The following is a 22,353-nucleotide window of genomic DNA, read 5'->3' on the forward strand; positions in this document are numbered from 1 at the left end:
GGTTACTGGGTAACCTGTTCCAGTGCTTTACTGCCCTCCTAGTAAGAAAATTCTTTCTAATATCTAACCTAAACTTCCCTTGCTGCAACTTGAGACCATTGCTCCTTGTTCTGTCATCTGCTACTGCTGTGAACAGTCCAGCTCCATCCTCTTTTGAACCCCTCTTCAGGTAGTTGAAGGCTGCTTTCAAATCCCCTCTCAGTCTTCTCCTCCCTAGACCAAATAAGCCCACTTCCCTCATCCTCTCTTCATAAGTCATGTGCCAGCCCCCTAACCATTTTTGTTGCCCTTGGCTGGACTCTCTCTAGTTTGTCCACATCCTTATGGTAGCGGGGATCCCCAAACTAGACACATTACTTCCGATGTGGCCTCACCAGTGCTGAATAGAGGGGAAAAAATCACTTCCCTTGATCTGCTGGCAATGCTTCTACCAATGCAGCCCAGTATGCCATTAGCTTTCTTCACAACAAGGGCACACTGTTGGTTCATATTCAGCTTATTGTCCACTATAACCCCCAAGTCCTCTTCTGCAGAGCTGCTGCCCAGCCAGTAAGCCCCCAGTCTGTCCTGGTGCATGGGATTATTCTGTCCTAAGTGCAGGACTTTGCACTTGTCCTTATTGAACTTCATGAGATTTCTTTTGGTTCAGTCCTCCAATTTGTCAAGGTATCTCTGAATCCTAGCCCCATCCTCCACTGTATCTATTACTCCCCCAAACGTGGTGCCCTCTACAAACTTGCTGAGGGTGCACTCCATCCCATCTTCTAGGTCCTTGATGAAAATATTGAACAAAACCAGCTCCAGGACAAACCCCTGGGGCACTCCACTTGATACCAGTTGCCAACTAGACATTAATCTATTGACTACTACCCTCAACCCAACCATCCAGCCAGTTTTCTGTCCTCCTTATAGTCCATTCATCCAACCTATATTTCCTTAGCTTGCTTGCAAGAATGTGGTGGGAGACCATATCAAAAGCCTTGCTTAAGTCAAGGTATATCACATGCACTACTCTCCCCACATCCACAGAGCAGTCATCTCATCACAGAAGGGAATGAGGTTGGTCAGGCATGACTTGCCCTTGGTAAATCCATCCTGACTGCTCCTAATCACCTTCTTCTCCTCCAAGTGCTTTGAAATGGATTCCTTGAGAACCTGTTCCATAATTTTTCCAGGGACTGAGGTGAGGCTGACAACTGTAATTCCCCAGATCCTTCTTCTTCTCTTTCTTGAAGATGGGCACCATATTTGCCCTTTTCCAATTGTCCAGGACTTCTTCCAGTTGCCGTGAGTTTTTAAAGATAATGGCCAGTGGTTCTGTAATCATGTCAGCCAATCTCCCTCAGACAACTTGGGTGCATCCCATCCAGCCCCAGGGACTTGTACACATCCAGCTTTTAGAAATTAGTTTCCTGATTTCAGGTTGTAACATGCTGTATTCCATCACTTCATCTTCAGATTTAATCAGGTCTTCAGAAGGCGTTGACAAATATATGTTGTTTATTTCAGTTTCACCATTACACACAATTAGAGTAAATCCAAAGTTAATGATGGATTAGATGCTTGAATACAATATTATGTGAATACTGTCAGGCCACAAAGCAGTATGTTCTTTGGGGTGGTTGTAAAATTGAAGTGAACAGCATAAATCTAGTTCAGCATTATATATGCTATGCTGGTATGCATCACAGTATCTCATGGTTTTTCCTCTCCTGGTATCTTCTATTCAGTAAAAATTATTTGAATCTGGTTTTACGTACCCATGGTATATGCATGACTTTATAATTTGTTACCCTCTTTACCCCTAGTAAATCGCCCACGAAACAAAGACATTTATAGCATATATTTTCACCATCAACAACTATTAGGGGAAAATATGTCTGAGCTACCCAATGTGATAACTTGACCAATTATTTCTTACCTGAATTGTCCCCTGGATGTTTCGTTTAACAAGTTGACCATCAGTGGATTTGCCATAGTTTTCCAGTGATTGATAGGGGAAGTTGAATGATTGGCCTTCAAAATTTTCAAGGAAAACAAGAAAAAAGAAATAAATAGGCTCAGTGTGCATGCCAAAAACAAAAAAGGATTCTTAAAAATACGAATCATTTTAAATTGTGTAAATTCTTGTATTGGAAATATTTAAAACCAAGTAGAGGGACACTTGAATAAATGGCCTGGTGTACAATATACAGAACGGTTACTCAGGACATATATTTCTGGCTTCACTTCAAACTTTGTGGGTGATGTGAGCAGGTCAGTTCATGAATCTGTGCTTCTAATCCCCATCTGTATAATGGGAGCAATGCCACTTCCTCCCTCTGTTCTGCATACTCAGTTGGTAGCTCCTTGGGTAGGGATCATCTCATATTATATTTTTGTGCAGGGCCAAGAGCAATTTGGCCTGGATCATGGCTACAGTCAGGGTCACATAAAAGAAAAATAAAGAATTGGGGTTGGTTTGGGCTTCAGGATTAAGTCCCCATAAGATCCCAACATTGCCAAACTTCATGATTATATCACAGCTCTTGCAATCTGGGGAGACAGGGGTGGTTTTGTTCAACTTATCCCATCTCACACATTTTCCTTTAATCAAAATGGGTACCATCCCCCATTGCTGCATATTGGGCTGCAGCCAGCAAATGGTCTCCGTTTTCCTACCGATATCTTCATGTGGAAGCGAGGCTGCCTTTAGTAAAGGTGGCTGCCACCTCTTACTGTTCTCTAGGAAACTAAGGCACGGCAGTTGCTATTTCATGGTTCTTGGGGCTAAGCAGGTCATAGATGGCGAGGGGCAGTGGAGATCGCAGAAGAGTTGGAAGGAGCAAGTGGGAGCTGGAAGGCACAGCATGGCATCTCCCACTCTGGGATAGCTGAAGGGAAGGGAGAGCCACCTGTGAGCATTGGGAGGAAAGACGCAGTGTTGCATGTGTGTAAGCAAAGCTGGAATTTGATCTCCAACTTTGGGGGCAGGTTATTTTCTCCTAAAGCTTCAAGTCCCAGAAGATGTAAATTTCTTATTTTGGAACAGTGCGTTTTTAAGCCAAATGCCCCGTGATTTTTTTTTTACTTGTGATTTTTGAACATGTGAGGTTGACAACTATGGATCTTACTAGCAGGATTGGTTGTTTGCGTTGTGCTAGAAGTATGTTAATTCTGGTGAAATGTCTCTATGTGAGTTTACGACAGATATTTTTTGCAGGTGGGTAACATGAAATTTGTAATGTTTGCAAGATGCTTGCTGTAGTCATGGGACTCCTCCTCCTAGCTCCACAAAAATGCTGTGGTGACTGGCCCTGTTTTAGAGCCTCAGTTGGTTAGGGACTGAGCAAAGAGAAAGAATTGGTCTCTTCTACTTACTCCAAGGGCTATGGTTGGGTATAGATGGACAGGAAATAATACTGTTTTCTCGTGCTCCTGGTTCTTCATTCTTCCATGGGAGGAGAAGCCATTCAGAAGAGATTCAAGATTAGTGCAGAGGGGGTGTGCTGCTGGTGCCGAAAAGCCAGAGAATGAGCTTAGGACTGTCAGATAGGCACAGGGCGCAAACTTGGTACATGACTGCCATGATATTTGCAAGTCTCTACTGCTGCCTAAAGGAAGTGGATGCCTAGAGGGTAGGCCCAATGGTCTGTTTGCCCTGATCGTGGGTTTAAGTAGATTTTCTTGTGTGAAGCTTACTGAAGTCTCATTATTAGACGCTGTCAATAATGGTTTGGTGCTGTGGTAAAAGAGTTGGAATAAATGTGTACCTTGGAGGGATACCTAGGTGAATTTGTAAAGCTGTAAAAGAAAGTTCATCAACCCAGAGCAAACACTGACCCTTTGGGATAACTTACAACAGAGGAGAGTCCCCCGCTGCAATAGGAAATGACTGGTTATACTGGCCCCTACCGTCTCTGTGCAACCAACAAAAAGTGTTGTCCTGTTCTGGTTATATTCAACCCTGATATAAGTCAGCTCTACATGCTCAGGTTTAGTTTGAAGAGAAGCAGATATTCCCTGAATATTAGTTACTGTTTCTATGAGGGTTAACTGAAAACAAGACATTATGGTGAAATCTGAGCCCAGTGGTCAGGGATCTGTCAAGGATCTGTGTCTAAATTGAGCACATTTCCTTTTGATGAAGGAAAGGTAGTCTTATAATTGGACCAATATAGTATGAGAGCCATAGCTCCAATGACTATGCCCTGGCTTCTTCTCTATTATAGCTCATTCCTTGCTATTCAAATGTGCAATGAGTCCAAAGGTAACCCTCTTTAAAGGAGTTTTGCTAAATAAGACAATTTTTTGTGTTATTTAACTCCCATAAAGAACAGTAGGAGGTGGCAACCTCTCACACACAAAAAAAACAAAACAAAAAAAAAGAGGAAAAGGATCATCCTGCCCCTTTTTCAGAGGACAAAGTGAAGTCTCTTCCTTGGGACTCCTCCAAGAAGCAGCTTTATTCAGTTTTCCTCTTCTAAAAGGTCCCCCTGCAGCCATGGCCTCACAAGGGGCATGCCTCTGGCTTCAAGTCCCTGGCTTCCCTGGCGATCCATAACACTGCCACCTCTGGGAGCTCCTTCTTTTCAGTCAGCGTCTGGAGCAGGGAGGGTGTTTTCTTCTTTAAAAGAAGGTTATCAGTGCTGATGCCCCAAACAGCACAGCGGACGGACACTGCTTCAAAGCAAACAGTGTTTACTGTGCCGTCCCAGGTCCCTCTGTTCTCACTCGGACTTTGCTCTGTTGCCCTGGGACCATTCCTTCTCTCTGTCCACCTTGGGTCCTTCTTCTCCCAGTCCGCCCTAGGACCTTCTCCAGGTCCAGCTCCCTCCGAGCTTCATTCCTTCTCCTCAGGCTCAGTCAGTCGCACTCGCAACAACTTGCAGTTACAAAACTATATTCTTAACCCAGGGACAACAGTCACCCAATACAATAAAACATAATGTCATCAAATATAGTCGAAGAGGTTATTAAGACCTTGAATTCAGTAAGGATCATCCACCTCTAGATCCAGTAGGGTAGAGATAGGATCAGCCTAAACAGCCATCTGCCTCCAAGGTAAAATGAATGGAAAAAAGATTTCCTTTCTTGGTTCCCTGCCACACACAAAAGCCAGAAATTTTTTTACAAGCCTTTCCATCCTTGTTTTCTAGAAGGACCTGGTCTTGTCTACTGTGACATTGCTGGAGGATTCTAGGGATGACTAATTAGTGGGATAATGATATGATTAAGAGTTCGATAGGAGTATTTCTATACATAAAGTTTAGGCATGTACATGAATCTGCCTTTTTGGGATCTAAGGATGGGTGACCCTCACTGAATTGAAGGTTTTAATGACCGCTTCAGTTATATTAGAATTTGTAAACCTTTTCCTCCTCTAAGACTTTAAATCCTTTGGATTTTTTTGTTCAGAAATTATTCAAGTATATATACTGGTTTATTTTTTTGCATGCATATTAATATAATATATGCATATGTACATTACAGCCATTATAGATACAATCATATATCTAAATTATATATAAAATAATTTGCATACATTTAAAATGGAAATCTTATAAATTATGTGCATATTGTATATGTGTTATATATAATGCACATGTATTTATCTATATGCATGTATTTATATATGCATATGTTATATATAATTGTATCTGTTTTTGCTATGGTACATATGTATACATATATTCATGCATTTTATTTCTATGCATTTATTCATATTTCTATACACATCAAAATCATCAGTATATATAATTGATTCTTTCTGATCACAAACAAAAAGAGAGTGTTTTTATTTATTTTATTTAAATTTTTGTTGTAATATATATAAAGTAGAAACATATTTTCCCTGCCAAAGGAAAACCTTTATGTAGGGAACAGACCTTAATAGTCTGTGTATTTTTTGCAGATTTTTCCTCCTTTTCGCTCTCTGCTCCACTTTCTCAGTCTGTTTTTCGCTCTGCTGGTGTTCTGCTTGATTCATCTTGTGTTCCTTTGTTTTTAATAGATTAGTTTTTGCCCCTGCTTTCAGCATCTCCAAACGGAGTGCAGTCATAATATTCAAGTAGAATCACGTTTTAGGCAAAACGTGTTTTTGCCTTCCCTAGGATAACCCAATTGCTTTAACTGCCTTTTTGCTCTGTTAATACTATGCGACTCATGCTGGTTTTCAAAACACCAGTGCCATCAGATGTGAATAGTTACAGGCACCAAGATATTTCAAAACTCAGTACCTGCATATTTCTCACAAATGGCCTTTGACACGCTGTTGTCTGTCGAGTGTGTTTTTGGCACAGAGTCTACTTTGTTTAAGTTCCTTCCGTTGGGTGGAGAGCTGTAAGGCAGTAATGATTGATTTTGACTGCATTAGTACCAGGCTCTGTTGATAGAATTACAAGTTTGAAAGCAAATACTCCTACAGGATACATGTTTTTAAATAAACTCCGTCTTTGGGGGGAAAAAAGTAAATCTTTGATAATGATTATGCTCTGCATAGTAGCATCAAGACCCACATGCTGCTAAAATCATTGCATAATATGTTCTACAGGCTGCCAGTAAACATTTTTAATATTGAGGGCACTGAACAACTGAAAATGCCTCTTCGAAGGCTATAGGTGCTATAGAGTATAGGTTTCTGCAACAATATGATGTATTCATTGTATTGTTAAGTGCCCATACAAATGGTGCATTAGGCCAGGTACAGACCTTACATTTTTACCAGTATAAGTGATCGGAAACTGTCTATGTCCATAATAGAACAGCTGCTCAGCACACAGACTGCTTTAAAAATGGCAGAACTGAGTCTAAGATTTGCCCCCCACAAAAGGCAAATATATGGTTTGTTTGATAAATTAACAGGAATCTACCAGAGATCTGCCCAAGCAAATTGCCATCTGAACTCAAGATAACTAGGTGCTAGATGAAAAACCAACACACAGAATTGTAGAAAAGTAGGCCTGGGGAGTACTTAATGAGGACCTGATTTTGGGGGGGCCTACAGTTTCTCTTGGGATGTTCAGGGTGACACCTACTGAAGGTTTACAACTGTTTTCAATGGGAACTGGATGTGTCTCTGACTTGGCATGAAGGGACATAAACTTTCAAACCTTATCCTTGGAAGCTTTACACTTCCCACCCATAACTGTGCTTCAGATCAGTATGATGGGGTGTCAGGCAGTTTCCTTGTTTACTGCAATGTTTCGTTGTGTAAGTCAAGTAAACTAACTTCTTTTTATAATGGCACCAGACTCTAACCTGCAGATGCATATCATGTGTTTCCATGGGAATAATGAAGCAGTCCCCAGCTTGCTTTTCCTTTTCCTGGAAGCAAATTGAATGTTACAGATTATGCAAGGATTGTCAAGCGTGGCTTGGCCGGCATTTCTTCTGTTTTCTAAAGTTAAATGATCAGGATATTTTTAAAACAAGGAACCCCACTTTATTGGGCTCTACAGTTTCTTACCAACCAGCCTTTCCTGTGTAGGGTGTTTCCAAGTCTTGTGGGACAAAGCTGTGCCATGTGAACCAAATTGTAGATACAGATGTTGGAGTAGCAGGGGCATGTTTTCCACAGGGGGATTATCACTAGCATTGTCAAAGGAGCCAAGATTGCAGAGGCCTTATTCTGCCACATAATGAGTAAAGAAAACTAAGCACCTCTACCTCTTACTCATGCTCAGACCTGCTGAGATGGTGAATCTGGTAATGGCAGGTGGAGCCTGGGATACTTGATCAATAATTCCCTGAAGGAAACGTTTCTTGGAGCAGTAGAGGGAAGGGGCAGGGGCCCATGTCCTCCCCCTGCTGCCTCTCTCTCCTGCCATCATGTCGCAACCAGAATAGCTGCCTAAAAGCGCAGGGTGAAATAATGACCCTTCCCCTTCTAGAATTGGAGGTGGAGTGCAGGCGGTCAGGGATCATGAGCGAGTGACTGTTTCCTGTTGGGTCCGGTGCTTTAGCAGTGCAACTGCATGCCACCTCTTCCTGCTGACAAATTAGAACTGACTCAATAATTCAAGAATGATGAAGAGGAGCTAAACCCAATGGAGTAGCAATAGGAACAAATCTGAGCCAGTGTTACTTTGACACTGCCTCTTGCCTATTGACAACCAGATGTACTCAGTGGGTGTGTCTTTCAAGCCATAGATTTACTGTGCATTAGCTGATGCACACTAACGCATGTGTAGATGCTGACTGGGAGCAATTTGCTCCCAGGCAGCAGGGTGCCCAGTGCTGCCTGTCTAAGCCTGGATGTGGCAGGGAGCTGTGCCAGCTACAAGGACAGCTGTCTCCCTGCCATGTGGGGATTGGGTCTGTCCTGATCCCACACGGCCAGGAGAACTGTCCCAGTAGCCAAGACTGCTGCATCTCAGGCAGGTAGGGGCCAGGCTAGGACCAATCCCCACATGGTGAGAAGAGGCATCCCTGCTTGTGGGGGGATACGTATGTGGGGATCAGGGCCCTCCTGATTTTTAGGTGCCCAGGAGAGGCATCCCCATCTGGCAGGGATGCTGCCTGGCAGCTCACATGGCAATCAGAAGAGTCCTGCTCCCCACGTGGCTGGGAGAGGTGTTCCCAGCCAGCGGGGATACTTCCTGACAGCCTCATGGGGATCGGTAGGGTCCTGATCTGCATGTGGTCAGGAGAGGAATCCCTACCCAGCAGGGATGCTGCCCGACAACCCTACAGGGATTAGGAAGGTCCCACCTCTCCCAGCTAAGTGGGGAGAATCCTGATCTCCATGTGGCTACTAGGCAGCATCCATCCCTCAGCAGACACCTCTCCCAACCCTCCTAATCCCCCCCCGGGCAGAGATGCCTCTCCTGTCTCTCCCGATCCCCATGTGGCTACCTGGCAGCATCCCCCACCAGGCCTTCCTGCTAAGTGGGGACTCCTCTCCCAGGGTTGTGGGGATTGGGTCCAACCCCCCCCATGGCTGGGATGCAGTAGTCCTGGCTGTTGGGACAGCTCTCTTCCCCACATGGTGGTTGGGACCAGCCCTGTGCCCCCTACCAACCAGGCTGAAGCTCCCCCTGGCTTGTGCATCAGGGCCACGCAGTGCATGGGGGCAGGAACATCTCTGGTTTCAGCTACTCCAGTAGGAAGCAATCTTGCCAGTGCATGTGTAGGCCTTTTTCCAGGGTGCTGTTTACTCTGCCTTTTTTAATGTGCAGTAACCTTAGTGTGTATTAATGGCATGTGTAGATGCACCTAGTTTGCAAACTCATAGAAACTTTTACAGTATGATCAGCCATGAAGGGGTTCAGACTAACTCATAGTTAATATTTCATTGCCTGCTCACACTCCCAGCTCCAGCGAATAAAACCGATCCGTGACACTGACATAATGACTCATTGGCCTGCGCCTTGTATATTGGGATGGGAATAATTTTGCTCTGAAGTCACCAGGATTAATCACTGGTTTTTCCTCTGGTAAATAGGAGAAGGAGATGCTGTAGCTAAGACAATCTTTCATACTTAGTACTGTTTTTTGGTCTCTCTCCCTTATTAGTGCCTAGTTAGATGTAAAGAAGCATTCTGTTAAGAGCCCGGCAGTGCAGCACAGTACTTTCTCGACATATTTCTTCTATCCCTCCTGCTTCTGCTGGGCCTTGTTAAGTGACAGGAAGGGGGACCTATGATTAAGTGCCCTGACCTGGATTCTTTTGCCCACTCTGTCTCTGACATCCTGTGTGACCTTGGGGAAATTGTGGCATCTCTTCTGATCTGGAGATGCATCACTTGATAAAGAAGGATCATATTTTTTTTCCTGCCTCACAGGGGTCTTGTAAGGTTAAATTAAAGTTTTGTAAAGATGGTTAGAGGGAAGGTGTCATATAAATGCAAGGCATTGATTTCCTGTTCAAGTAGTTGTTGTCAACCTCGCATCTCTCAGAGCTCCCGACCTACTTTTCAGTTTCTTCTTCCAGTATGAATAATATTACAGACATTATTTATTCCTTCTAATTATTTTTCCCTTCAAGCCAAAGACAAGCATTATCAAGGTTGACTGTTCTCCAGTCCCTAATCCTTTAAAGGGGACAGTTGTCCCGTGATACCAAGAAATAAAACAGACTGTGGAAATAAACAGGTGTCTCTTCTAGTACTTCATGTCCTACACATTGGGTTTCCAACCTATACTCATAACCTCATCTGATGGTCAAGTCCTCAAACACATGCCAGCCTTTTCTTTTGTTGGAAGACAGATTTTCATATGGAAAAAGAAATGGAGAAACCCTGGCATTTAGTACTTTGCCAGCATTTCTCAAACATCATAGCATGTGAGAGCTGCACAAGCTCCCCACAGTCCTTCCCTGAAGGGTGGCAATCTCCAGCCAAAAATATGACACAGCAAGTGAAATTAACCCTTTGAATTCCATGCACACTCAAGTGTTATGAGGCAGTTTTGCTAGCATAAAAAAGTGAGATTCCTGAAACTAACCCCAGCAACCCCTCCCCTTAGACCCGCAAGGGCTTGTAATTCTTTGCACTAAGCAAAAAACAATCTCAAATTAGTGATAGTGGCTCTGGATGCAGCTTTTAGTGATGCTTTTGCTGTGAGCCCAGATTTATTGAGTGATTGTTCAACCTGCCCAAGAAGCAGAGTCCATTGCTCTTTCTTAAATTTCTTGAGATGCTTCAGTGCACACATGAAATCAGATTAATGTTGAGCGCTATGGGAAAACCAGTGCAAGCCAGGAAACTAAGGCAAGGCAGGAGGCGCAATAAATATTTAAGCTGTTTCAAATGTGAATGCAACACTTCATAAAAACCTCATCCAGAAATGCAGAGGTGCAGTGGATGCAGGGAACAAACTTAGGGAACAACCATAGCAGTGTCGGACTTCTCGGTGAAGAGCGGCGTAGGGGTTTCTTCAACATTTAGGGCCAGGTCCAAGCAATGATGTATAAGTCAGACCCTCCTAAGCTGCTCTAGACTTACCATTGTGTCAGGGACTGTAAGGCAGTCTAAGGGGGTGAAATACATTTTCAGAAGGCAAAAAAAGGATGTTACGCAACCTAGCTTAGTGTATTTTACATCTTTCTACCCTCCTAGAAGTTGCTTTTTTCCCTACTATCTCCTCTCTGGTGTCTTAGCATGAGATTTGGAATGATTCAGGCCTTCTGAATGCCATTTCTGAGCCTCTCTGAGGGGAGGATTAAAAAAAAAATTGTCCAACAGTGAGCGGACGTGAAAGCCAGTGCGTGCAGCACAGGTGCTGAGGGCGCTGGAGGCAGGTGTAAGATCCAGTGACCAGAATCCCTCTCCAGATTTCCGCAGCCTCATTCAGACACGCCTCGCTCTCCGGCCCTTGGTTGCTTGCAGAAGAGCGAGCACTTCATTTTCCTTGTGATCTAGCTGCTTTTCTGTTTCAGCTCTGCCGAGTAAACAGAAAAACATAGCCCTCCACAGCAAGCGTTAAGTATTAGCTGCCTCCGTATATGTCTGACAGGGCTCCTGCCCACTCACCCCTCTGTGCTCATATGGAGGAATAAACCACTGTCTGACCTTCTGGACTCTCCGAGGGATGTGATTCAGAGGTAGCAGAACTAGCACAGCTGCCACCACTAAACAGCCCCCAAGGGCACCCTTGGCCAGTGCTATAGCTCTGCCGTTATCTTTGATGAACACCAGCCAGGCTGCAGAGCTACGCTGTGTTGGGGGTCGAGGGGCAGACAGGAGCATGCTGCAACTTTTCGTCAGTGAGTTCCTTTCCCAACCGCTCTTTGAGACCGTAGGTCTGCCTTAAGTCCACGCAGTCATGCCCAGGAGGCATCATGTCAGATATGTTGTGCCCATCATATTTATTGGCCATATGGTTTGATTCAGAGAGAGTAAATCAAAACACAGAACATATTCCTGTGATGTGAACGGTATTCTGAGTGGGCTGCTGTCATCACCATGTTCTGGGAGAGGACCTTGCCATGTGAATGTTGTCGTTTTCCGTGTCCAAATGCTGTTGTTTAATTCCCTGTCCTTTGGTATTTTTAGGAGCTGGTGGGAAGTAATCCTCCACAAAGAAACTGGAAAGGAATTGCAATTGCATTACTTGTTATTCTGGTTATCTGCTCCCTGATTGTCACCTCTGTTATACTCCTGACGCCAGGTATTTATAACCTTTAACTCATTCTCAGTCTTCCTTTTTCGTTTTCTTGTGTAATTTTCCAAGGGCAAGGCAATGTCGAGAAGGAATCATAATTGTCTTTCCTGTTCTTTCGTTCTGATGCAATGCCTGTTGTGATAAATGCAAAAACTCTGGTTGAATTTGTCAAGCTTTGCATCAGAACCCAGAAATTTATTTTTTCCAAGAATGTAGCAGACAACTATTAGATTTACTTTTTATTAGAGTAAATAATTTGTACTTCCCACTGGGTGATTCTTAAATTTCATCTTATTTAGCAAGCTTTAGCTATTTTCTGTTCACATCGCCCTTGTTAAATTATTTCTCTTGCAATAACTGCCTAAGTACCGGGCAGAGGCTGTAGGCTTGAATTTTAATGGACTATCATTATGTTTATTGATTATTACATATTTCCATGGCCTCATAAATTTCCATGCCTATTTACAGACTAGAAATAAGACACTTTCTTTGCCTCAGAGAGCTGATGTTCTAAATAAGAAAAGACAAAAAAAAAGTAAGACAAGACAGAGGAAAGTTTAGAGGAAAATAGAGGACAGAGGATTTTCCTGGAGATATTGGTGTGAAGGAGTAGAAGGGAGTGTTCTTCATGGATGAGTGCAGGTGAGTGGGTCCAGGTGTAGGGATCAGCATGATAGAAAGCATGACCAAAAGAGAGAGGGAAAGAAGTGAAACAATATGAATACGAGCAAAAAGCCTGGAAGTGAAGATGAGAACGCGGGTGGAAGCTTGAAGGTAGCAGCTTTATGGTGAGTGTAGTGCTATGCAGGTATTGTGTCATCAGGATCTCTTCAGCAAATTTGGCCTCTCTTTTGTGGAGTCTGTAGCCCTGCAATACAACTAGGCTAGAGGTTGTGGACAACCCAGAATGATGAAGAAATAATGGCTTTATTAAATTTACATATGAAAAGAGGCGAGATGGTTGCTTACAGCTATTTACCTTGATCCCACGTTCAGTTGATTTTTACACTGCTCCTACTTTTTGAGTATGTAGCAGAACAATAGGTTTAGTCCTCGGCTAAATGTAAAAAGGCATAGTGCTGCTGACTGCAGTGGAGCCGTTCAGAGGTATGTGGGCAGAGCCTCTAATTGCTTGTACTGAAAACACACAGCTGCTCTTACAGAATTTATCAAAGTGGAAGTGGAGAGTTTTGCTAGCTGGGATCTGAGATAGCTGAAGCCTTTTATGTCTGAGAAGAACATAAGTGGCAGGCTTATGGAAGAAGCACTTAAGGGGAGCCGCACAAACTTACAACTAAAGAGCAGGCATAGGTGTGGTTGCATATATGGGCTCGGCAGCTAAGTACAAACAGTCAAAAAGCCTGAGGCTGAATTGTTTTATTCTTTGCAGGTTAGTCTAAGCTGCAAAGATTGAACCAATAAGAAGATGAACAGACAATCACTTTTGATTCAGGAAATGCACTGAACTTCTGTTCTATTACAGGTTTACACCAGTTTCTGATCACTTTAAACCAGTTTATATGTAACTTCTGTCCCTAGCCATACACATCCATACATATGAGTATATGCATACTTACATTCATAAGAGCTAGTCAAAAGATGATAATTCTAAGTGTCTCCCTCCCAGTGGCTCCTGTGGTACTCTTTCTCTTATATTACCTGCACTAAAGGTGTCTTTAAAGAATTTTTGTATGGGCTAGTTATAAACATCAGAAACCGCGAAACAGAATAGATCTTAAGTTTGAGGTTTTCTGTAAGCGGCATAGTTTAGGTCAGTAGTAAATAGAGTAGACACTTGCCCTTTGGTGGGGAGAGATGGGGAAATCTTAGACCAAGTCATGAATGACGTGTGTCCCTGGCGGCTGGGGGGGCATGGCAGCGGTGGAAGCACAGAGGTGGCAGCAGGAGCGCGGTGGTGATAAGCGGGGGAGCTCCCACAGACACCACTGGTGCTGTCGGCAGCAGGGTGAGGGGTGGTGAGTGCTGACCAAGGGGTGGCGACCACCCTCAGGCAGCAGTGGCAGTGGCCAGTGGGGATCGCAGACCCCCCTCTGATGCCACTGGTGGCGTCAGCAGCAGGGTGTCTGCAGCGCCTTTTTGTAGGGGGTGCATGGCCACGCTCGGGGGAATGCATGTGCACCCACAAGCACCCTGTATTCATTGCCTGAACCAAGTTCCACCATTTTTAGACCAGTGTATGTGTGCTGCACTTCAGTTCTGTTGTGGGTATAGACTGGTTTCCAATCACTTATACTGGTAAAAGTGTAATGTCTGTACTGGGCTGTGGTGCGTGAATCTGAAAAGAATCCAGGGAACTTGAGATCAGTTCCTGGCTCAGCCACAACCTTCTTGTCTGGCCTCAGGCAAGTCACTCCCCCTACTCTGTAGTGCAGTTTTCTCCCTCCCTGCACACTCCTTGGGTAGCTGAGAGGATAAAAACCTTTAATGACTGAAGTAGTTGCATACTGCATTGGAAAGGGCAAGATAGGTGCCTTGACAGAAAAAAGTATTGCATCTTAAGAGCCAGTAGGTTAACACCTTGTTGTCAGTGGAGCAATTTGCTGTAACTCAAATGACTGCTATGGAGCAGGCGTGATGAGCTATTGTGCTATGTTCTGCATAGGGTAAGGTGGGTAGGTGTGAGATGTACACCGTCTATATTTCATGTCAATATACACACACCTGTACATAGGTGTGTATTGATGCACACACACGGGCATTGGCTCTTGTGGAATATATATGTTTATGTGTATATACATGGAGCAAATAAGTATGTATTCAGTCAAAACAATACGGGGGCCTGACTATCGACCATTACTTCTGAAAGGGATTTTTTTTTACATCAGGCCAGTCCTATCAAAACAGAGTTTCTCCATGCAGATTTCCAGCCTTGGTTTCTAGATTTCAAACTGTCCAGTTGGCTTAGACTGGGTTGGAAATAATTTGTTTTCCTTTCCTCCCAGTAAGTCTCAGTTAATTCTGCCACTTGTGCTTTTATGGAAAACTTTATTCTTCATCCAGGCTGCTTCACAGTGAGACTGCCAGTAGGAACATTGCAGAATTTAGGCTGCCATTGTGGCTTCACAGTGGCTGTCTTTACCCTTTCTCAGGCTACTTGACCTTGTTACAGAGATGCATCCTGGCTTATATGGGGTAACAGGGTGCTTATTTCACAAGTACCTCCTGCCAGCCAGTCTATAGTGAGACCTTAACATTAGCTGGCCTAGCCCAGGAACCATGCTCATCATCCTGAAGATCAGTTGAGGAACCTTAGTGAGGCCTGGTACCTGGCAGAAAGGTGGGAGTAGGGAAATCACCAGGGTGACATTTTTGTTTTCAGGTACAGGGGAGAGTTCATGCTTGAATGCCATGAAATGCTGGCAAAAAAAGAGATGTCTGTACTTGGGGAACCAAACAACAAATTAGGACTGAGATGAGTAATGTAGGAGTGAGGCAGGAGTGGCTACAGGTATGGTTTTAGCTCTAAAGCAGTGATTTTCAACCTGTGGTCTGCAGACCCCTGGGGCCTGCAGACTATGTCTAAGGGGTCTGCAAAATATGACTATGATCAATCAAAAGTATGTAAATACCCACACTTATAATTTAATGGGGTACATACCTCCATTTGAAATTTTTAGGGGTCCACAAATGAGAAAGGGTTGAAAACCACAGCTCTTAAAGCTTCATCTGTTCACTCAACCCCTATACAGCTTTATCTAAAATTGTTATTCATTATTTGTATCATGGCAAGGCCCGGGCGCCCCAGCAGGACAAGGAACTAAGACCCTTATTACAGAAGACAAAAGGACACATTGTGCTCCAAGGGCTTGTGGTCTAGGGCAAAGCAGGAGAAAGACAGCTCGTTTCAGACCAAGAGCTGGGGGAGCACCAAGAGATGATAAGGTTGGTCAGCATGACAAGCAGCCGTCTCCACAGACCAGCTGCCTCTTTGGCGTAAAACTTTTGTAGGCATTGGAGCAAGGAGAGTTTTATGGAGGAATGCAGGAGACATCAGTGCAGTGACTCTGAGGTTGTGTCTAGGGAGCTCCTAGTGCGAGGGCAACACAGAGACAAGCACAGGTGGGCTTGTTTGATAATGTAACCAATGGGCAGTAAAGTCTGTGTCAGACCCTTCAGACTTGTTTAGTTAAAAATCAGTTTCTCTCCCCAGGAAATAGTGTGCCTCTTCTAATCCACCTGCCACATACAGTACCCATTGACCAGTTTCTCCTGGCCTGATGTTAAAAACCCCTCCCTCCAGCTAACCTACTCATTGCTGAATTCTCCCTCCTCAAGAAATGGCTTGCTGACATGAAGGCAGCTATTGCTTTAGTTCAAGGTTGTCCAGGGATCACGTGCAGCCCCCCAGAGCTTAATTTGTGGCCTGAAGGCTCCCGTGCAGCAGATGCTCCCCTGTTACTCCAGCTGCAGCAGCAGCAGCTTGGCTCTCCAGACTCCAGCTCCTTTCTCCAGCTCCACTTAGCAGTAGAGCATAGTGCAGACTGCATACTGGGGCTCTGTGCAGCACAGTGCAGTGGGGGACCTTGTAATTGGGGGACTGAAAGAGGCTGGGGTGCTGACATAGCGTGTGACCCAGGGGGCCTTGTGGCCTGTACTACTGTAGTCCATGCACCTTGCAGCCCCTGCTGGTATGGCCCAGGGCAGGACAAGGCTGCTGGTTGCTTAGAGGTTAGACTGCTCTGCTTTATTTCACTGCCATTTGGGATGTCAGGCCACCCTCTTGGTGCTTGCCCTTCCACCCCCTCCTGCAGTGCAATGCCACAAGTTACAGTGCATAGACATTCAGCACCTATGATGAACATGATACAAATGACTAAATATCACAGGTTAGGAATGCAGTGCGAAACACAGACATAAAGTCCAGCTCAGCAAAGCCATAATAACAACCAAGACCTCCATCTTCCCCAGTGAAAGGCAGGGGACAGTCCTGAGAGCGAGAGGTAGGAGAGTTGTTGCAGAGAAAAGGGAGCATTCCCTTGGAGACCACATCCTGGTGGACTGAGCCAAGTAATTGAGAAAGAGGATTTTATGCATCTCCTCAAGTTTCTTGTCCAAATTGATCCAAACCTTTAGAAAAAAGGTTTTAACTCTGGTTGAGTTTCCCATAAGGCTGAGATTCATGCTGTTTCAGGTTTTTCAGAAGCAGGTCACTCACCCTGTTCTAAGATGATGCCTATAAATTATGAATGCAGTTTTTGTTAGATGCAGTAGAAATTCTAATTACCGACAGCTGTGCTTTATGATTAGCTACTTTTTGTTGTTCTTCTTATGTTACAAAATCCTACTGAAATTGGACCCTTTTTATGGGACTGATGAGTCTTTAGATATGCAAAGGTAGCATTTGCAACAGAGGAAAGAACTTCTATGTTGGTAATTGCTTGTCCTGGAGATGCTTGCACTAGTGGGTATCTGCATGCGTGGGGTTGCCCATCAAACCCAAAGGAGTTTGAGTCATTCCACCTCCCTTGAGGGCCTGATTCTGTTGACATCAGTGGCCAAACTGGCCTTGACTTCCCTGCTGCGGGATTGAGCCTTTTCCACTGTGTATATGCCTCCCCCCCTTATCATAGTAGGTGAAACACATAGTGCCAACACCCTAGAAATTGTAGTCCAAAAAAACACAAGCTAGGGCAGAGAGGGAGAAATTTTCCATCAGTTCGCACAGTCCTGCAGTACTCTCTCAGGCTCACTGCCTCGTGACCGCAAGAAGTGTTCTGCTTTCATAAGGCCTGCAGGATTGGCCCCCTCTGTTTGGAAAGGAAGCCCATTAAAATATAGCATGCTGTTTCCTAATCTGTGAAGCTTTTTTGGAGAGACACATTGAGATCCTTCCTTTCAAGCATGACCTTTTAACTGTAAAAGTAAGTGCATCCAATTCTATATTAAATTTTTAGCATCAGTCTCCAGGAGCATCTCTTACAGAGATAGTGTGAAAGGTAGTGACTGTAATGCCTCAGCTTGCTGAACACCACTAGTGAGTCATACACAGTCTGGTGCTCCTCCTATGACTCATGCTGTTCCAAAACAGTGGGGAGAATACCTTCCAGTGTTCACACAGAAATGAAATGGAGCTGATTTGTGGCTCTTCTCTTTCAGGCCCCTGTTGTTACAGGAACACGGGCCTCTGTAACTAGTGCAAAGAGTTAGATCCAGAGCTTCCTCAGGAGCATTTCCATTTAGGCTTCAGTTCACCTAAAAATAGATGCTTCCCCCCAGGACTAACACCTTCTGCAGGGAATGGGGCCATTTGGGTGCCTTCAGAGGGGCATCTAGCATGCCCAAGGGGCTCAGCAAGGAAGCACCTAGAGCTGGCCAATAAAGAAATGCGGTGGGTTGGGGTGTGCCTGCCCTCTTGCATCTCTTTGGGGCTTAGGTGCCTGACTCAGGGCTGCACACTGTGTACCTCTGCCGACTCAGAAACCAGAGTGCTAAGGATCTGAGGACTAACATCCACAATGAGATACTTGATTTGGATTACTTTTGGCCATGCTCAGAAGCCTAAATCTAGAGGTCTTCTAAGGCTAAAAAGTGCCTTACAATTTTAGGGTCCTAAGGCAGGCTGCTAGAGAAGGGTCCATCTGGATTGCTTTTAGTGACTTAGGCACCGAAAATTCAATTTACCGCTTTTTAGGCACCTATGGAAAAGTGTGGATCATACCTTCCATAAAGGTTTATTGCTGGTTCAAGTCATCTTATTCCAGCTTCCCAAGCACAAATGGGCTACTTAGTAACTCCGTCGCCTGAATGTTCACAGACTGTTACTAGCTGAGCGGAGCTGTGCAAATAAAAGATCTTGTTTGTTTGCTGGGAATTCTGAAAAATTAGCACTAGGTTGGGGTCAAACAAGGTTTTCTTTGCCCCAAAGTGAATGGCTTCATTTTACATTTGAGCCTTTGCTTTTTAAGATTTCTTTTTTGAAGTTGGAGAAAATTTCAAACCCAAAAGGTCATTTAAAATCAAAGCATTTGATTGAGAAATTGCCAAAACTATGCATTTAGAGATTTGGACGGGGGAGGGAGGGGGTCGACAGGTGATCAACATTGAAACTGATTTGCCAAATGGCTCCTTTGATCTCTCTCCTCCTCTTTTGGCAAAAAAAAAAGTTTTGAAAAATGTTGACTAGTTCCATAACCGAGACGAATGTTATCCCCAGTACATTATGGACTGCGCTGTGCCCAGGAGCACAGCCTAGTTGGTGCCGGATTGGAGGTGCACCTCCAGAAGAGAACATGCCCATCTGTAGGCTTGCTGGCATGAGTAGCTGTCCCCTTTCCTCAGAGGTAGTACATACCTGTGCTCACAGAGAAGGAGTAGTTCCAGTTCTGGCTTTTGTGGAAGGAAGACTCATCATGCCCTTATCCCACCACCATCCCTGGGTTTCAACACTAGTATCATGGACCCCATTCCCCCACGTGCTGGAGGACCAGGGCTTCGATGTACATCTAAATGTCGTTGCACTGTGGATTTTCCTGGTAAATAGTTTCCATATTGGCTGTGGGTACACCTGAACATTTGGGCCCTGGGTTGCCTGCTGTTCCTACTTACATATGCAATTGCCCTGTTTGCCACCATCAGGCACCAAGCTTTAACATCTTGCTGCTTGGAATATAACTGAAAAGATGGGTTTCCTTGAATTCTTGTACCCCACAGTTTTCAATTGAGTTAATAAAGAAAACAACCAAAAAAGATGCATAATGTTATTACATAGAGGGATTTGGCAAGGCTTGTACTGGGGTATTTTAGTTCCTGGGGCAACTGAGGTGAAATGGAGTAGAACAATTACACTTTCAGCTATACTTTAAAAATAGGAAAACTGAAAAATGTGTCATAACCTGGTAAAAAGCAGTACTGGAAATTTTAGCACCCGTTAGTGAAGCAAACATGCCTCCTAGTTATTACTAAGTGGCTGTGGGTAGCTCAGTGCATCAGATTAGTGAAGTAAAAAGCCGTTTTCTCCTCCATTAATTGGCTGGAAAGAGTCTGTTTCCACTGTATCTAAATGGGGACGTGTTCAGCCTGCGTAACAAGTTAGCACTGAACAATAGTAAAATACTTAGGGATGTAAGATGCCAACACACCTCAGGCACTCAGATGCTACAGTGATGAGCCATACAAAAACAGATAGGCCTGGAGCTTCAAAACACAGCAGTATTTTTTTTTCCTTTTAACAAACTAATCTTCTTACTAAGGGAAAGTGAAAACATTTCTGTCAACACAAGTTTTTCAAAGGAAACTTTGGCCTTGTAAACAAAAGTTTCATGGAAAGAATTTGCTTTTCATGCCTGAAAACCAAAAACCCCCCATGAATTTTAAAATATAGAGGTTATGGCCCCCAAAAAATCAGCTTTCAGTTTTGTTGTTTTGGGATTTTTGTTTTGCTTTGTTTTGTTTTGCTGTAAGAAATTGAATTCTTATCGGGGAAGTTAATTGGCATTTCCAAAACAGTTACATACATAATTTGGGACCCTGGGATACTGCACATGTTTCCCCCATATGGAGGCCAAAGCACCAGCACAGTGTTCTCATGGAAGGTTTTCTGAGGATCATAATGGAGCGTGGTGGTGACTATACACACGAGTGGCGCGCTAGTAGGGAAGAAACTGTGCTAATCATGCATTAAGCTTCTGAGAGTTAACTATAACCTCTACTGCCAAGCACTCAAAGAGCTCCTAAAATTGCGGTGCCCTCCTTTCCAAGCAGCCTGACTTCTGAGAGTTGATTAATTAAAGTCAGCATTGTTTATACCCTGGATAGTTGAATTCTTTTTTAAGGTTTTAAAGCATAACATTCTCTGCACTTTCTTGGGTTTGCCACCAGATTTTTATTGCAACGTAAGTGTGCTGTTTTTAATGGGGCTCACCAGGCATGTGCAGAGGAGGCAATGGCTCTGCTTATTCTTGCACACTGTGTTGTGTTAAACACTGGAATTGGAAGTCCTTTTTTAATGATGGTTAAAGACTTTTAGGAGTGCTGATGTTGGCCAAAGGGCACTGAAGACTGCTTTGTTATCTGATCTGTTTTCTATCGGGCAAGCATCTCTTAGCATATTCCAAAAATGATCAAGGTTTTCAATATTCAGTGTGAAAGGAAAAAAAAAATAAAATGCTTTAGTACTTGGTCAAGATCATTTTGAAAGCAGCAGTTTAATGCCAGTGAGATGTTTTAGCTCTTCAGTAAATGCAGTCATTCTGTTGATCGGGACAGAATTCCCCTACTGTATCATGCACAAGGCTAGGCTCACTATATACAGAGCACTACAAAAATGCCTTCAGTACAAGCTGAATTAGAATGGGTGGAAGTGGGATTCCCCAGCTGCTTCCCTGTACTGCTCGCCTTCGCCTCTACTGTTGCCTCTCTTTCCCCTCCCAGCCCCGTGCCGTGATAATGAGGTTAAATGCTGACAAGACAGTGTTTGGCCCAACCCCATCCAGCCATGTTCAGGTAATTAGCTGGCGCCTCGCCCACCTGCGATTCTGTTATTCTGCCTCCTTGCGCTCTCGGGTGAGTTCCAGACTTGGAGGATTCATTTTAAGCAACCCCAAACGGCACAGCAGTCTCAGGTGTTTTGTGGTCTCTTGTACCACAAGGGCGCATCCAGACAACCTCAGTTGTGCAGTATGACATGCCGCAGATGTGTGCACATACTGCACAGTCCAGTGTTCTCCATGCTGCAAGGGCATGCTGTCTGAGCATGCACTGCATTGGGTTTTTTTTCCCATGGGTTTTTTTTTGGACCCCTAGTCAGGGGTGAAAAAAACCTGTGGCGGGGGGGGGCTTAACACAGTGCAATGCACAATCAGGCAGCATGTCCTGCTGAAAAGTGGAGCCAGGCCGCCTAGAGCTGTGCTGCGGCTGCCGGCCAGGGTCTGCAAGCATAATTGCCACGGCTGTGATTACCAGGACCCCAGGTAAGGCTGCTGAGCCCAGCACAGTGCTGTCCCCAGCCTCCGCTACCCCACCCAGGACAACGTGCCACACGCCCAAGTGCGCATGGCCCAGGCGTTCCCCAGAGACAAGTGGCTGTGGTGCAAGGTGCGCCACTGCTAGTTGTCCCTGGGGAACCAAACATCCATGCACATCTGGACGCACCCCAACAGTTCAACATCTTTGGTCTTGAAATTGCTTCTCCTCCTCTTGGTACGTGAAGAGTTTATAGTGGGAGTCTTGCCCTAGTGCCAGAGTGCTCGTGGTGACAGCATATGAAACAGCAGAACATGTACTGGGAGCATGTCTGGGGGCAAGAGAAGT

The 22,353-nt window shown here is 44.4% G+C and overlaps 1 protein-coding gene across 1 annotated transcript in view; it reads left to right on the forward strand.

Moving 5' to 3' along the window:
* The window catches only part of DPP6 (dipeptidyl peptidase like 6), a 982,502-nt gene that overhangs the window by 567,798 nt on the left and 392,351 nt on the right, over window positions 1–22,353 (forward strand). The window contains exon 2 of the mRNA XM_019508144.1: window positions 11,976–12,090. Coding sequence (XP_019363689.1) covers window positions 11,976–12,090 — 115 coding nt within the window. The remainder of the gene's footprint in view (window positions 1–11,975; window positions 12,091–22,353) is intronic.

Source organism: Gavialis gangeticus, unplaced genomic scaffold, assembly GCF_001723915.1.
Source record: "Gavialis gangeticus isolate Ggan-Ray unplaced genomic scaffold, GavGan_comp1, whole genome shotgun sequence".
Taxonomy (NCBI): Eukaryota; Metazoa; Chordata; order Crocodylia; family Gavialidae; genus Gavialis; species Gavialis gangeticus.